At 44.2% G+C, this 18505-nt stretch overlaps 1 protein-coding gene across 5 annotated transcripts in view; it reads right to left on the reverse strand.

The window, feature by feature from the left end:
- Positions 1-18505, reverse strand: part of LOC137374264 (cell adhesion molecule DSCAM) — a 555631-nt gene that overhangs the window by 17905 nt on the left and 519221 nt on the right. For 4 of the 5 annotated variants that reach the window (XM_068040060.1, XM_068040056.1, XM_068040059.1 and 1 more), the window contains exons 26-29: positions 13212-13388; positions 12274-12304; positions 8254-8369; positions 5184-5333 (exon numbers count right to left, since the gene is read on the reverse strand). In XM_068040060.1, coding sequence (XP_067896161.1) covers positions 5184-5333; positions 8254-8369; positions 12274-12304; positions 13212-13388 — 474 coding nt within the window. Of the gene's footprint in view, positions 1-5179; positions 5334-8253; positions 8370-12273; positions 12305-13211; positions 13389-18505 lie in introns of all 5 variants that reach the window. The other variant, XM_068040058.1, reaches the window with a different exon arrangement.

Here is an 18505-nt window from a genome sequence, read left to right on the forward strand (position 1 = left end):
ATCGGTAGAATAACGCTCACAAAAGTAAAATTTAATCATCGATGAGTAAGTGAGCTCTGGGGGTATATGAGGAAGTGGTGCATAAATTAAAGGAGAGCTCAATGCCGGAAGCATAATTTGACAGCAGATATACTCCACTGAAGACATATGGGATTGGATGTAAGTATGTTTTTAACACTTGGCTTCTTGGTAGCAGCCTGACATGGTCCCTTTAAGGATAGCCTGTTAAGATTGCAAGTAGACTTGGTTTACCTGAATCCTCAACCAGGCATTAGGCCCCTTATTTGAATATGCCAAGGTGCTAATGCTTGCTTCAGGTGTGGTCCATGGACGTCAACCTTTTTTGCCTATACCAACATGGCGACTGGTGCGTTTCTGGCTTGTGTTCCGCGTGTGCTTCCCGACTGCCATTTTGGAGGCTTAAGAGGCCCTTTGGCACCCAAGAAACGGGCGCTAAATGCGGTTGATTTTCTAAGCCAAACTGTTATTCAGTTTATGTCTTGTATATTTGTGTAATGTACAATCTGAATTTCATAGGAAACCACTGTAATTGTTAGTGCAGACTTTTAATACCTTTTTGCACTTATTTTCCTAGGCTCTCATAAAAAATTCACAAAAATGACTTGGTTATTTTCCATAACATTCTGAATTATTTACATCTAATTAAACTGCAATTATCATAATTTTTAAAATGCTGACATTCCCCAGTGCCGATCGGCAATGATAGATCTCTTAACATAGTGCTGCCCTGATAATAACAAGTAAAATTAAAACACTTTCAAAATTGGTACTTTTCTCTTTTACAACAAATGACTTATTCAAGAGCTTTCCACGGCTAAAATGCATTTGTTCCTGCGGAACTAAGCTGGTTTGTATCAAAGAACTCAGTAATGTTGTGCTTATTAAAATGCCTTTGATAATAGACAATGACAAGGACGGTGCTGGGACTTAAGAGCTTTAAATAAATGAGGAGAGCCTTGCAGAACTGAACAAGTTTTCTTTGGAGAGAGGCGGATGGGAAGTAAACACAAGTCAGGTCTTCAGAGTGTTGGAAGGTTCCGATAATGTAGATGTGAGATGGTTATTTGACTTTGACTGTGAGCACAGAATTAGAGGACACATTGTTAAAATGAAAAGCCCGCAAACTGACATTTCCCTCCACCCAACTCCACCCCGGGCAATGGACAGATTCCCAGCAAAAGAATTTGATTTCAAATACATATCTACATTTTGAAATTAATATGTAGCTAAATATATACATATTTAGCAGGTCAAGCAGAATAGTCAATAGATTTTTGGATACTAAGGGTATTAAAAGATATGTTGATTGTGTGGGAAGGTGGAGTTGAGGTCGAGGATCAGTCATGATCTTGTTGAATGGTGCAGCAGGCTCAAAGAGCCAATGGTCTACTCCAGCTCCTATTTCTATGTCCTCATGCTTTTATCTGAAGAGAAACAGGAGTCAGCTGGTATACATTTTAGGACTTAAGAAGCTTCCCCAACACCTGAAGATATTTCAGGTGAACAACGTTTAAAAAAGAATAGAACAAGGTAAAAGGAGGAATTAAACGCACACACACAGATCCACACATAGAACAGACCAATCCATACACACACACACAGATCCACACACACACACAGATCCACACATATAGATCAGACAGATACACACACACACACGCACAGATACACACATATTGAACAGACAGATACACACACAGATACACACATATCGAACAGACAGATCCCCCCCTCCCACACACACAGATACACACATATAGATCAGACAGATACACACACACAGAGATACACACATATCGAACAGACAGATACACACACAGATACACACATATCGAACAGACAGATCCCCCCCTCCCACACACACACAGATACACACATATAGATCAGACAGATCCACACACACAGATACACACATATCGAACAGACAGATCCCCCCCTCCCACACACACAGATACACACATATAGATCAGACAGATCCACACACACAGATCCACACATATAGCTCAGACAGATACACACACACACAGATACACACATATCGAACAGACAGATACACACACACACAGATACACACATATCGAACAGACAGATACACACACACACAGATACACACATATCGAACAGACAGATCCACACACACACACAGATACACACATATAGCTCAGACAGATACACACACACACAGATACACACATATCGAACAGACAGATACACACACACACAGATACACACATATCGAACAGACAGATCCACACACACACACAGATACACACATATAGATCAGACAGATCCACACACACAGATACACACATATCGAACAGACAGATACACACACACACAGATACACACATATCGAACAGACAGATCCACACACACACACAGATACACACATATAGATCAGACAGATCCACACACACAGATCCACACATATAGCTCAGACAGATACACACACACACAGATACACACATATCGAACAGACAGATCCCCCCCCCTCCCACACACACACAAATACACACATATAGATCAGACAGATACACACACACAGATCAGATAATATACACACACACACAAAGATCAGACAGATCCACATACACACACACAAACTCTCCCATCCACAAACACACAGAGAAATAAGCAGAGACCACACCCACACATGCCCACACACGCAGACAGGAAAAGAAATAGAGTATCCAGTTTGAGGAGATGGTTAAATGGCAGAAGTGATATTAGTAGGAGAGGAAGGGAGGGATAGTAAGTAAAATGAAAGATTTATCTGAGATACAGAACATGCCATTAGCTAAAGGTGAAAAGGGGAAAAAGCAATCATGAAAAACTGGCAAGGTGGAGCAGCTTCAGGAGATTGGTGAAAGAATTAAAGCAGGTCGACACCTTGGGTGTAGATCATTCCACTAGTAGCGTTCTAACAGCAGGGTCCCCACACTTCAGAGCAGGAAATATTCACACAGCACACTCCCTCATGAGATGAAATAGTTGGACTGGAATCTATAATAGGGCAGGTTGTACATGCTCAATGGAAGGAGTGGGCACACTTCTTGATCCATAACTTCCATCTTTCCTTTCATTGGCCACTGGCTTCAGTAAAGCGAGATGGTGAGGAAGCCAGACTCTCACTTCTAATTGTTACCCAGTGACCCAGGCTGGATTGTGCATCTAATGATCCTGGGCTAAAAGTGTTACATTATGAGGACAGGTTCCATAGACTAGGCCTGTATTCTGTTGAGTATAGAAGATTAAGGGGTGATCTAATTGAGGTATTTAATACAATTAAAGAATTTACTAGGTTAGAGAAAAAGTATTTCCTCTGGTGGGGGAGTCCAGAACAAAGGGACACAACCTTAAAATTGGAGACAAGGCATTCTGGGGTGAGGCCAGGAAGCACTTCTTCACATAAAAGGTAGTGGAAATCTGGAACTCTCTCTTTGTAAAAACTGTTGAGGCTGGGGAGTGGGGGGGGAGGGGTGGGGGTCAGCTGAAAATGTCAAACCTCAGATTGATAGATTTTTGTTAGGTAAGGGTATTAAAGGATATGGAGCAAAGGCAGGTAAATGGAGTCAGGCATGATCTAATGGAAGGGCTGAATAGCCTACTCCTGTTCCTATGGGGTGAGGGCAGGATCTTTCTTGCCAATGACTAAAGAGTCTGCTGGCGCTCACTATCTCAGCTCACATGCGAAGAATGCCCAAGTGGGCTTGGCACTGCATGGTGGCTGGCACACACCCTACCCCTGGTGGAGGTGGCACCTTTTGGAGAATGGGGAGGAAAACTGGAATGGGATTTAAAAGAACTAAAAAATTCTCATGCTCCACTATTCTCTAACAGCCTCACAGCACGAATGCACAGTGTCAATTATTCACTGAAAATTGATGCAGTGCTCTCTCTCCCTTTTTCCCCTGCCCCCTGGGGCAGCAAGAATGAATTAAGAACTGCAATGTTCTGCTATTGATCTCAGAGGAACCTGCAGCATGGTAAAGTGTAAGGATCAGAGTATTTATCCTGAGAGTTGTAAACGTGAGTAGAAATTGTGATGACTTCTCTTCCTGATTCCTAAGGATGTAGCAACCTGATCAATCCTGAACTCATTGTTCTTTGTGGAAGCATCCCATTAATTGTATGTGGGTGGGATAAAAGAAAACCTGTTGCCAATTTAATTATAAAACTGGCTTTGCCATTCGGTGACTGCCAGGCTTTTGACAAAACATACTTAATCCTAGAAAATGTCAAAAGCACATTTTTCACTGTAGTAGAATTATTTGTTTCAAAACCTGGTGTTCCTTGTTATTTCGTTAGTGGGTCATTGCTGAAGAGAATTGTCAAAAGGAAAATGATTACACAAACTGATCAAAAACGAGCCTCTATTTGTATGGGATAGTGGCTGTGATGACTCTTCGACTTTTTCTTCATTTTTCATCCAGCTCTTTAAACATGAAGTCTTTGAATCCTTCATTGGGTTTGCGTCAGTTAGTTTCTACTGGGACAAAATCAAAATACCGCAGATGCCGGAAATCTGTAATAAAAACAGAAAATGCTAGAAATACTCATCGATCTGAAACGTTAGCTCTGTTTCTCTTTCCACAGATGCTGCCAGATCTGCTGAATATTTACAGCACTTTTCTGTTTTTATTTTTAGTTTGTACTGGGACTGAGCTCAAAATTGCCCCAAGTCAAGATTAATTGGCAATGCCACTTGGAAAGGCCATAAGAGTCTTCTGTGGTTGGAGTTGAAGCATATTATTGAGGTTGATTACTCTGCCTCTAGCACATGTTATGCTTTATTTGGGATTATTTAATGCCTGAAGTATTGCTCAACTTGAATATTAGAAGAAGGTCCTGTAATTCCATGAGCTGTTTTCCAAGTAACGTTGGGTCTACGCCATTTACTGGGAGGTTCCACCTGTTAAGTCAGGAGCACCTCAATGGATTTTAAGGTTCAAGGCATTTACAGGAAGATCCTTAAAAACCCCAATGGGGTACCAGTATAGTCCATGAATAAACCCTGCGTCCAACTTCAGTGAAGCCAACAACAGCTAAAGAGAACATTGGCCATTGATGCGAACAAATCCAATTGCTATCATGATAACCATCCCTACATTCTCTCATTTAGGATTAATCGTTTACATGCCATGTAAAACAAAAATACTCACTGGTTCCTGGCCGGGCATCTGAAACATCTACCAGAGGTCCAGTGGCCTGCGAGACTGAATGGTAATGGACAGTGTGTGTAGCTGTTAGTGACTTCTGTTTCACAGCCTCTCCAAAGTCTGAATCAGTCAGCAGCACAGTAGATCGGTCATCTGTAACACAGCAGGTGGATTTTATTGAAATGTTTCATCCAAGTAAGGGAGTTAAAGAAAAAGCCTGCGCTTATATATTTTAGAGGCATTATTGTTTCAATGTCTCTGGTGAGCTCAGCTCCTGCAAAGCTTTATTCAGAAAGTTCTATCATTTCTTTGATTCTGTTCAAGTGAAAAGAAAGAACTTGCATTTAGACCTCAGCAAACCATTGCAGCCAATGAATTACTTTTTAAAGTGCGGTTACTGTAGTAATATAGGGGAAAATGGCAACCAATCAGCACAGAGCAAAGCCCCACAAACAGCCATGGAATAAATCATCGGATAATCTATTTTTGTCATGTTGGTTTGATGATCATTGTTGACTAGGACACCAAGGAGAACTCTCCTGCTCTTATTTGCATCTTTTATGTCCATTTAGCAGAGCAGATGGGGCTTCGATTTAATGCCTCATCTGAAAGATGGCACCTCTGACAGTGCAGCACTCCCTCAGTACTGCACTGGCCTGTCATGCTAGATTATGTGGTAAGTGACTGGAATGGGGCTTGAACCTCTGACTCAGAGGTGAGACTGGCAGAGAAAGGGGTCAGGAGTACATAATTCTAGTTGAAGACCGAGTTAGTACCAACTCTGGCATGATGGACTGAATGGCCTCATTTTGTGCTGTAATTGATATAGCTCTCTGATGTCACATGTAGGTACAGATGAAATTTCACTTCCTTTCTGATTACTAATGCCCTTAAATATTTGCTGACCCCAAAACTTCATTATAGTTTCAGTATTTTCAAAGAGATTTCTTCACTCTGAGTGACAAGCAACAGTTAAACATAATGGCCGGAATTTTACATTGGGCAGGAGGCTCCGTCCACCAGCCGAAAAGTCGGTGGTAAGCCCACCTCCGCCAGGCCTGGGTAACCAGTCCGGGATTTTCCGCACCCCAGCCCTTAATTGGTCTTGGGCGGGACTTCTACTCTTTGAGGCTGGAAGTCCCACCTAATGGAGCTGCCCGCAGCTCTTAGTCCCAGAAGCGGCACCGGGAGTGGTGGCCACTGCTGGGACTACACCCAGCCATTGGAAGCAAGGGGAAGGACGGCCCCAGAACTCAAGTAAGTTTTTAGGGCCTCACCGGGGACAATCGGCCGGTCCTCGGCAAGTCAAGTGGGAGATCAGTTGGGAGGGGGCGTGGGGAGTGTTGTGTGTTGGGGCAGTTGGGGCTTCAGAGGTGGACCTCCATGGGGCACAAGGTGCCTGATCAAGGGCCCCCCCCCACCCCCACCAAGCCCACAAGAAGGCCACCTGGTTTTACCAGTGAGGTTCTTGGGGCCTTTGCCGTCTGGCCGCCAAGGGTAAAGTACCCACGGCGGTGGTTGGAGGCCCTTAAGTGGCAGTTAATTGGCCACTTAAGGGCCTTGATTGGCCTGGGTCGGGCAGGCTGCTTTTCACAGCGCCGCCCCGCGCCAAATTGCAGTGGGGCGGGAGGGGGTGCAGGAACGGGGCTCCCCCTGACCTCCCATTCAATTTTATGCCCCTCCCAACCCCACCACCACTTGCCCGCTCTTTGGGGGGCCATAAATTTCTGGCCAATATATATAGTAGTTGATCATCTGTGGTATTGTGCATGGACAGTCATGATCAAGTGTGGTCTTCAGGTGAAGTGGGGTTAAAAGACAGGAGGAAAATTACAACATGGTGTACTGATACAATTCAGTGGCCATTTGAAAGTCATACATTCAGTCTTTGTTTTTATATAAATATATTTTGTGTTATTATTTATGGGTAAATAGCAAAAGGTGCAATGATTTGGGAAGCAGAGAGATAGATTCATTAGAGCTTCTCTAGAAAACCGGTGGAGGAGCTGACTGAGGGCTCCAGTGCCACCACTGGTGGTGTATGTAACTACAGTGTGACAAATTTGCATGGATACTTTCCATGATAAATGTTGACATAGGAATTTTAGAATTGAAAAAATTGACGAGAAAATATGCGTGGATGTAAGAATTTTGATATATTATGACCACTATGTGGCGATCCCTGCTGCGAAGTGTGCATATGTAGAGATTCAGTGAAGACCGAGTGGCTGTCTCACTGTCTAATATCATTGGTGAGGACTGACCATTTGAACAAACTACTGGACAGCAGTGTCATGGAACCATATGAGTTTACAAAAAAGCAAGCACCCTCAGGTATTAGAGTCATTGAAGTCATTTTCGGCACAGAAGGAGGCTATTCAGCCCATCGAGTCCATGCCAGAGACACAATTGCATTGTACATACAAAAATATAAGCACAAGTCATAGAATCATACAGCACAGAAGGTGGCCATTCAGCCCAATGTACTAGCTCTTTAAAAGAGTCCCACTCCCCTCCTCTTTCCCTTAGCCCTGCAAATTTTTCCTTTTTAAGTACATATCCAATTCCCTTTTGAAAGTTACTAATAAATCTACTTCCACCACTCTTTCAGGCAGTGCATTCCAGATCATAACAGCTCGTTGCAAATAAAAACTCTCTTCATCTTCCCTAAATTACCTTTCCAATTATCTCAAATCTGTGTCATCTGGTTATCAACCGTTCTGTCATTGTTCCTCCTTATTTACTCTATCAAGACCCTTAATAATTTTGAACATCGCTATTGAATCTCCCCATAATCCCCTCTGCTATCAGGAGAACAACACCAGTTTCCCTAGTCTCTCCACATCAGTGAATCACTCATCCCTGCTATAATTCTGGCAAATCTCCTCTGCACCCTCTCCAACTTTCTCAAAACTAAGGAGGGAACACATTGTTGTCTCTCAAACTGATGAACAAATTGCTATTGTATCCTGGTTAAAAAGCATGAATTGAGGAATGGATGAAAGAAGGAACAACGCAAATGTAAGATAAGTGATTGGAGAGTGTCGAGGGTGGGGGGGAGTGAATTCCATACCAATTGTTTCCATGGTATCCCTTTCTTCTATCAGAAGCTGTGCTCGAGGGATATCAATGTGCATTCTCAGCGTCTGCTGCTGTTTATTCAACGTATCGGATGTCCTTGTGTTTTTACTTGAAAGAGATAGAAAGAAAACACACGTCATTAATTGTTTCCGCCCTCGCAAGAGTTCTAGTGTCTGCCAGTGCACTTGAGGCCTTCGGCATTATAATATTATTTCATTTTATAAGCTTTCTTTGTCTTACGGGTTAGTTCTTTATTAGTTGTGATCCTCGTTAAAAAAAAAAATGCGCATTTGTTTGATGACATTGGGGAAACTCAGTGTATCCTTACAGGGTATAAGAAAAGGCAATGCTTCCTTGCAGCTATACAGCCCATTCACACCCAAGCCATCTTTGTGGTCTCCTTGGGTGAGACTGGCAATTTAGTGTGAAACAATAGGTGGCTTGTGTTATGGGATGAGCCCAATAGGAGCTGGGTGTCATCACCTGAATTCATTTACTGGTCAGAGAATGAGAAAAAACCTTAACCCGGTAAGAACATAAAGAAGTAAGAAATGGCCTCTCAAGCCTGGTCTGCCATTCAATATCACAGCTGAACTTCTACATCAACCTCACTCTCCCTCCCCATTCCATTAACAAGAGACTATGACCTCTGGTTCTACAATCTCTAGCTCGGGGAAAAAGCCTCTCAGCATCTAATCTGTGAAGCCCTTTAATAATTTTATATGTTTCAATAAGATCGCCTTTTACTTTTCTAAACTCAGAGAATATAGGTCCAATCTACTCAATCTCTCTTCATAGGCCAGCCCTCTCATTCCAGGAATTAATCTAGTGAACCTTCATTGCCCTTCTAAGGCAAATAAATCCTTCCTTTGATAAGGAGACTAAAACACAGTATTCCAGGTGTGAACTGGATTTGAACTCAAAACTCAGAATATACAGGACACCATTCCACCACAATAGGATAAAATACGAAACAGAATAGGCAGATAAAACAAAGCGAAACTTGACAGTGCAGCACAATCCATTCAAATAAATAATTTACATAAATAACATCTTTCAACTGCAAACTGTTTGCTATACGTGGAAAATAGACTGCAATATTTCATGAGAGGCTCCTTGAATTAAAGGAATGATTTAGTTTACATTATCTACAAGTATTCAACATTACATCACTCTTAAATACTTATCCAAAACATGCCTCCCCAAATGGGCACTGGACATAATTTTTAAACCAACATGATCACAGCAATTGCTTTCAAGGCATTTTAATGTGCTCCATTCACTGAAAATATTAGCTTATAATTTGCTGTCAAAGTAATGGTGAGGTTTATGGCACTCGCTGTTATTTGTGCACAAATTCTACAGGAACTGCGGGCATGGGCAAATGCCTGATAAGCACAAAAACCCAAAAGTTGCTGTCCGAGAGAAACTGTTCCAATGTTAGTTTTACAAGAAAGGGCATCCTATTGTCCTGTTCACCATTGAAATGCATTGAGCGGCGTGAAGTTGCTGTGCTTGCATGGTAGACACAAACTAAACTTGCCACAGAAAGTTAGAGCTGATCTGAAGTGACACAAGGAGCCATTAAAGATCTGTACATATTTAATTAAATCTGGATTAGCTGTCAGAGATTCTTCTAACGATGTGTTAAATGTCAAGTACTGCAAATGAACCTGTAACTGAAAATAGTACAAATGGAGTCTCATTTCTTCAGGTTTTAATTGATTTTTTCGCATTTCCTTTGTTTCCTTTTTCTCTCTAAATCCAATGTTTCTTTCCCTCTCTTTATTTCCGGTTCTGTACCTGATTTGACATTGAATTTATCTACTCTAATGTGCACTTTCTTCTCAGTCCGCGTGTTGTTAATTCCACAATCTGATTGGTTAAGCAATTACTTGCCATGTCCACTCAGCTCCCAGATGCCCACTTTCCTTAGCTGCGACTTTATCAGTTCGCAATTTCAGCAACCTGTCACACAGAAAACATGCAAGGGCAAGTCTAACTAATGGCAGATGCCATTTGATCCCCGCCAGAGCAAATTATGGCCCAATGAGAGCGGGAGTGATTACAAGAGAGAGGAATAGAAACTCGTGCATGCCAAGGAACATTAGAACAATTCAAAACTTTGGTCAAACCAGAATCTATAATCGGTTTACAGAAGGGAAGTGAATTCATATTTGAAAAAGAGAAACTTAGCAGGAGAATGGAGAAATTCTCTAAGCAGACAATTCTTTCAGAGAGACAGCACAACCCGATAGGTTGAATGATTTACTTCTGTGCCTCAGAAATTCATGATTCGATTCTATGGTTTGAAAGCAACAACAGAAACTCAGGCTGGAATTTGATGCCTCCCCAGCGAGCCGGATGGTGGCGGGGAGGTGGGTGGTGTAAAAATGAGGGGGAGGCTTCGGGAAGCCTTCCCGACCTGCTCCCGCCTCCACCCCACTTTACGTGGGCTGGGGGGTGGGGGGGGGGGTGGGCGCGAGAAACGGGCAGCCCGCCCCAGGCCAATCAAGGCACTTAAGGGCCTTCACCCGCCTCTACAGGTATTTTACCCATGGCAAGCAGGCGTCCGGGAGACGTGAAAGGCCACCCAGTGATACTCAGCGAACTGGGGGAGGGGGCCCTGACAATGGGGCACAGAATTGCACCCAATTCCCCAACCATCCCGAGGGCATGAGATGCCCCCACTTCCCCCGAAACGACCACCCTTGCCTCGCCGGGCACGACCAATTTCCCCCGCGAGGCAACCCTTACATAACTTCAGTTGTGGCTCCATGTCCTCGGCTGGGATGCAGTCCCAGCAGTGGCCTCTGCTCCCGGTGATGCAGCTGGGACTAAGGGCTGCCAACCCGATGATTGGCCGGCAGCTCAATGAGGCGGGATCTCGGAACAATTAATGCTTGGGGACCCATAAAACGTGGGTCGGATCCCCAAGCTTGTCGGAAGTGGGTTCGCCACCAACTTTAAAATCGGTGGCCAGCTCCCGTCCACCCAGCGTAAAATCCAGCCCTCAGAATTCAAAAGTTCTACAGTGAATGAAAGTAGACTGAAATTCTGCCTGGGGGTAGGTTTCTTCAGTTCACTAACTGTACTGAAATGGAAGGGAAAACTAGTAAATACATGAAGGTGAAAGGATTAGAAGGATATGCCGATAGGATGAGATGAATTAAGGTGGGAGGAGGCTTGTGTGCAGCATAAATATTAGCATAGGCCTGTAGCCCAGAATCACCTATTTCTGTGCTGTAAATTCTATGTAGTTAATCCATGTAAATAAAGAATGTATTTATCACATCATTACAGCCAATATATCGGGAGGGATTTTTATCTATGGGCTGCCAGTTCCTCATCTAAAAAACAATCAGCTGGCAATTGATAATTGGGGTTGTGGGGAAGAGGGGCAACTTGGCCACCCATTAGCACCCAATACCCACCTGAACCAATTTTCAGGCAGCTTGGCAAATAGATGGGCAGCCTGTCCATCTCGAGCTGACTGGAAGCTTCCTAAATATGGATATTGGGAGTCCAGCACCCGTTGTAGGATGTCAATTTTCAGGCACAAATGGGCAGAACAGGCATCATGCATTCTCCACCCAATTCAAACAGGCTGGGATCGACCTAACCAGTGGTCCCAAGACTGCTCCCAAAAAGGCCCAAGAAATTCCCACTGGTTCCCCCCACTGTCACCCCACTTGAATTGTCGCCTTGGGTTTACAATCCCATGTCTGACACTGCCAGCAAGCTCAAGGTGGGGGCTAGCTGATTTCCTGCTCTTCCAGAAGTGGTGAGCTGCTGTAGTATGCCCACTTGGCACCCGTACCTCATTGGCAGCATGCAACTAAGGCCTAGACCTCACGCTGGCACAAATGGGAAGACAGAGTGACCATTCAGTTGACTTTGCGCTGTTTCAGGTGTGACCTTAAAACTGCCCTCATGGTGTTGATACTCCCTTTAAACATTGACCTTTTACAACACGAATCACAACAAATACTGGAAAATCACAATGCATTACCTCATCAGCATCTCAGCCAGACTTTTGGCATCTGCAAGAAAAGAAGATAATTGTTATTGTGCCTGTATCAAACTGTTAAAAAGTAACGTTGATATGGTACAATGGTGGCCATGTTATGCTGTCTGACAGCTTAACTTAGCAACAAAAAATTCGAACTCTCTTAAACAGATGAAAGAAGTCATGGGTGGTGACATCTGCAAAGGATGGGCTGAATTTAGTCGAGCCAGCCGGCGTCCCAGCGCCTTGGCCCTGTGGAGCACCCCTGGCGGAATTTAACGACACTCGGGCAATTAACAGCCTGGTGCTGGGGTTCCTGCCCCTGTAAGGTGGTGATCACTGCCAGTACTACACCAGGCCTGGGAACAGGCCCAGTGCTGGAGCCCCGGACCAAAGGTAAGTGAGCTGGGGTCGCCAGGGTCAGTTGGGCAGGCCCTGGCGACAGAGGGGAGGGTAGTCGTTGGGGACGGTGGGTGTGTTAACGGAGGGTGGCCTTTCTCACAGGGGGCCCTCTTGTGGGCTACAGATTGCCCACGGAGAAGGCCCCCACTCCACCAAACCCGCAGGGAGGCTGAGGCACCGAGCAACCTCCCCATGTGGGAGTGCCCACCCCCCACCCCCCCTCCTCACCTCATCGCTGGTTTAATTCCAGCAGCGGGGGGTAGAGGCCTTTAAGTGGTTACTGATTGGCCACTTAAGAGCCTCAATTGCCCTCGGGGTGGGAGGACCGTCTTCAGCCTTTCCCAATCCCAACTTAATTGCTGTGAGACAGGAAGGCAATAGGCCCTCCAACCCCCGCTTTCTGTTCCAATTCTATGGGCCCCACCGCCTCCTAGCCCAGCTCCTGGGGGCCAGTAAATTCTGCCCTACAAGTCAGGGGAGAGTGCGGGTTTATTCATTGAACCTATATTATCCAATGAGCCTTTTTATATGTTTCTAACCCCTCAGTCTCTTCAGGCGCTGCTCCCTCCGTCGTCTTCGAACAATCAGAAGCAGGGCAAACAGGAGCAGGGCAGCCAGCAGAATACAGGAGATCGTCACCAGCATCTTCAGTTCCTCATTGGTTGCCATTCCCTCCTCAGTCTGGACCACTGATTTAATCAGTGGCGGGATTGTACCTGTGTAGTTAAAGACACAATTTTATGTATTCACTGTGGTATTGTGTTATATCACCAATTGCTTATTATCACCAATTGCTTATTATCACCCATACCCTGGTCCACCAGAAGAGCAAATACAAAACGTCATGGCAACCCCCACAGCCCAAACACTGGCACCTGATCGCTTATGTTATCTTCTGTGCCCGGAATCGCAAAGATGTTCACACCAGCAGAGCAATGACAGGAGCTGATGACTGCTGGACCAATCACTGACTATTTTGTTCAATCATGTCCATCAAACTGGCTCCCAAACGATAGATGCAACAGAAGAGATGTTCACGAAAGACCACTGTCAAAGCTCTGAAGGATCCAATCAAAAGGGACCGATTCCAACAATGCCTTAGGGAAAAACTTTCCAACTTAATCATCAGAAGAAGAGTGCTTGGGATGTCCTTAAGTCCAATATCATCAATGCCTGCAAATATACACTTGGATTTTCTGTCAGGAAACATCAGGACTGATTTGATGAAAATGATCAGCACATCAACGAACTGATTGATCGCAAGTGCAAAACTTTCTGTGCCTGGCAGAATGACCCAAACTCAAAGCGAAAGAAACTAGCTTACCAACAAGCAAAGGCAGAGGTACAAAGGAGCACCCACAACATGAAGAAAAGGTGGTGGGCAGAGAAGGCAAAGGAAATTCAATATCTCGCTGACATGAATGAGATTTGTGGCTTCTTCACTGCCACAAAGACCAATTATGGCCCAAGTATTCAAGGACCAGCTAATTTGAGGCCTAAGGATGGGGGACATCTGATCAAGGAAAGGGAAGCTGTCAATGGCCATTGGAGGGGGCATTTTGAAGACCTTTTCAATTAAGATTCCATTGTTGATGAGAGCGTTTTCATCTCCATCCCACAACATCCAGTTATAGATAAGCTCGGAACGCCACCAACACCTATGGAGGTGATGAAAGCCATCACACAAATGAAGAACAACAAAGCAGCAGGAGGTGATGGAATCCCCGCTGAAATCTTTAAGCATGGAGGAGAGAAACTAACATTACAGCTGCATACCCTCATCCTACAGATCTGGAATGAAGAGGAATTGCTGAATGATCTCAAGGATGCCATGATTGTGACAATCTTCAAGATAGGGAACAAATCCAATTGTGGAAATTACAGAGGCATCTCCTGCTCTCCACTGCAGGAACGATCATAACAAGAACCCTTCTGAACTGACTCATTACACTTGCTGAAGAGCTACTCCCCGAATCTCAATGTGGGTTTAAGTCATGAATAGGCACTGCTGACATGATTTTCACAGCTCGCCAACTACAAGAAAAATGCCATGAACAACATCAACCTCACTACATAGCATTTTTTGACTTGACAAAAGCTTTTGACTCTATATATCGTGAGACACTCTGGAAGATTCTGTAGAAGTATGGATATCCTCCTAAATCCGTCACTATTCCTCACCTGCTTCATGATGATATGCAAGCAGTGATCCTTAGCAAAAGATCCATTACAAACTCCTTTATGGTTAAGACAGGACATCGCCCCCAACTCTTTTTTCAATATTTCTAGCTGCCATGCTCCGTTTGACTAGAGACAAGCTCCCTGCTGGAGTGCAGCTTATTTATCGAATGGATGGTAAACTATTTAACATCAGGCAACTCCAGTCAAAAACTAAGACCATCCTGACTTCAGTCATTGAGCTCCAATACACTGATGACGCTGCAGTAAGTGCTGTGTCGGAAACGCATCTTCAGAGAATCGTTGATATATTTACTGAGGCATATGAGAAGATGGGACTTACACTGAACATTCAGAAGACCAAAACCCTCCATCAGCAAGCTCCAAATGCACACCTCCCGGCTGCATTGATTAGGATTCATGAAGAGTGCCTGGAAAATGTGGAATACTTCCAGTATCTTGGAAGTTATCTTTCACAGAAGGCTGACATTGACAAAGAAATCCAGCATCACCTGAAATCTGCTGGTGCAGCCTTTGGTCACCTGAGGAAGTGAGTGTTTGAAGATTGCAACATCATGGTTTACCATGCGGTCATGATCCCTACCTTGCAGTACGGGCTTGAAACTTGGACAACGTATAGGAGGCACCTCAAAGCACTGGAGTCAATTCATCAACACTGCATGCGGAATATCCTACATATAAAGTGGGAGATCAGGCACACCAACATCAGTGTCCTCTCACAAGCTGTGAGGCTATGATTAATCACCATCAGCTTCATTGGGTTGGTCATATAGTTCAGATGTCAGCTACCAGGCTCCCAAAGCAGGTCGTCTTCTCCCAGCTCAGTCAGGAGGAGGAGGACAGAAGAGGAGGACAGAAGAAACGCTTCAAGGTTGTGCTGAAAGCCAAAATGAAGAAATGCAACACTGACATCAACTCCTGGGAGACCATCGCCCTGGACTGAACCAGATGGAGGCAGAGTCTGTGGGATCCCAGCATTTTGAGACCCAATGGCGACAAAATGAAGAGCGGCGAAAAGAACAAGCTGAGCTAATAACGCACGACCAGACATCCCACATGACAACAAATGCCCTACATGCCATAAAGTCTGTAGATCTCGAATTGGCCTCATCAGCATCTTCGGACTCACAGAAGACAATCATACTCGCCTGCGAGGGACTTTTTAAAACATTTGTTCCTGGGATGTGGGCATCGCTGGCTGGGCCAGCATTTATTGCCCATCCCTAATTGCCCTTGAGAAGGTGGTGGTGAGCTGCCTTCTTGAACCGCTGCAGTCCATGTGGGGTAGGTACACCCACAGTGCTGTTAGGAAGGGGGTTCCAGGATTTGGACTCAGCAACAGTGAAGGAACGGCGATATAGTTCCAAGTCAGGATGGTGTGTGGCTTGGAGGGAAAGTTGCAGGTGGTGGTGTTCTGCTGCTCTTGTTCTTCTAAGTGGTAGAAGTCGTGAGTTTGGAAGGTGCTGTCTAAGGAGTCTTGGTGAGCTGCTGCAGTGCATCTTGTAGATGGTACAAACTGCTGCCACTGTGCGTCAGTGATAGAGGGAGTGAATGTTTGTGGATGGGGTGCCAATCAAGCAGGCTGCTTTGTCCTGGATGGTGTTGAGCTTCTTGAGTGTTGTTGGAGCTGCACCCATCCAGACAAGTGGAGAGTATTCCATCACACTCCTGACTTGTGCCTTGTAGATGGTGGACAGGCTTTGGGGAGTCAGGAGGTTAGTTATTTGCCGCATGATTCCTAGCCTCTGAGCTGATCTTGAAGCCATGGTATTTATGTGGCTACTGCTGTTCAGTTTCTAGAAAATGGTAACCCCCAGGATGTTGATAGTGGGAGATTCAGTGATGGTAATGCCATTAAATGTCAAGGGGAGATGGTTAGATTCTATTTTGTTGGAGATGGCCATTGCCTGGCACTCATGTGGTGCGAATGTTACTTGCCACTTTTCAGTCCAAGCCTGGATATTGTCCAGATCTTGCTGCATTTCTACACGGACTGCTTCAGTATCTGAGCAGTCACGAATGGTGCTGAACATTGTGCAATCATCAGTGAACATCCCCACTTCTGACCTTATGATTGAAGGAAGGTCATTGATGAAGCAGCTGAAGATGGTTGGGCCTAGGACACTACCCTCAGAGTAGTTTTATTTATTTTTTTAAATTTTATTTTAGTTTGTTTCATCATTCAATTTTTTTCCCCCATGTGCCAGGCCACTTTTTTTTCATGTTTGTGCTTTGGGCTAGGGCTTTCATTATTCTGTCATTTAACACTCTCCCTGCACTAACACTTTGTCTTTCACTACACCATTAACACACTCTTTGCCTTTGCCCCATGATCTCCTTGTCAGTTATTTCTGTGACCCTCTGTCCTATCAACACCTTCTCTTCTGTTCTCTTTTGCCCAACCCCCACTTTATTTGCTTAAAATCTATTACATTTCTAACCTTTGCCAGTTCTGATGAAAGGTCACTGACCTGAAATGTTAACTCTGCCTCTCTCTCCACAGACGCTGCCTGACCAGCTAAGTATTTTGTTTTTATCCCTTGTTCCTCTGTTGTTTTTCTATGACTGCTATGTAGGTAATAGACATTCAGTGCCAATAGTGGTCTACATAAAGTAATGAGATGCAGTTAATGTGTTCTTTTTTTAGTTGTATGTATTGTGGGAGGAATGTTAACCCAGACACTGGGAGAAGTCTTGGGGGTAAATTTCACCAATCCCATGATTTTAGCAGGGGCTCCAAGCTTGAATGGAATTTTAATCGGAAATAGGGCTATAGTACGGTATTTTGGTTTCTCCAACCCTCCACTCCCTTCAGCCATGATCCCCTGCTTCAGTCACGGGACTGGAGGATTTTCCCTCCTGTTCTATTTTGAATAATGCTGTGGGATCTTTAATGGTTACTTGTACAGGTAAATCAGTCTTCAGCTTACACATCTCACCCAAAGGACAGCAGCTCCACCAATACAGCACTTCAGCCGTACTGCCCTGCAGTATCAGACTGTTGGATACAGAAAACATTACCGGTCCTCTTCAGCAGTGCTGAATCCGTTCTCGCAATGTTAAAGTCATCATTCTCTCACTTATCGCAACACTGGCATAAACAAGACTCATTGGCATCTTTTTACTCTCCACCATGAACTTTCATATAGATGATCTCCACATATGTCCCCAAAGGCCACTGAGGTATAAATTCCCCTTGAACGCTAGCTCAAAACGAGTGATGGCGAATCAATATTGAAATCAATGGAAGAGAAGGCCGGGCAATGTGTAAAAGAGGTGCTGATTCACCAGTACCTGTTTTGCATTACCATACAAGACATAGTTACACTCCAATGATCTTTGAGAATTCACTTTTTTGGGAATTTTTGAATGACATGCGGAGATCACATACATGAAAGCTCATGGTTATACAGCACTGGCATTACCTTTTAAAAAACATTTTGTAACAGTTTGTGATTTAGTGTTATTTAATATTTTAAAATATTCTTGCAAATGAAGACAGATCTCCAATATGTGTGAGGGTATCTCAAGTAATGTAATAATCTGAGAGATGAAAGGGGCTTAATGATTTATAGGCTGAATTAAATAATGCAAAGACTCATGTTCAGTACTTAAAGAGCATTGTAAGTGTGTT

This window comes from Heterodontus francisci, chromosome 10 (assembly GCF_036365525.1).
Source record: "Heterodontus francisci isolate sHetFra1 chromosome 10, sHetFra1.hap1, whole genome shotgun sequence".
In the NCBI taxonomy this organism is placed as follows: Eukaryota; Metazoa; Chordata; class Chondrichthyes; order Heterodontiformes; family Heterodontidae; genus Heterodontus; species Heterodontus francisci.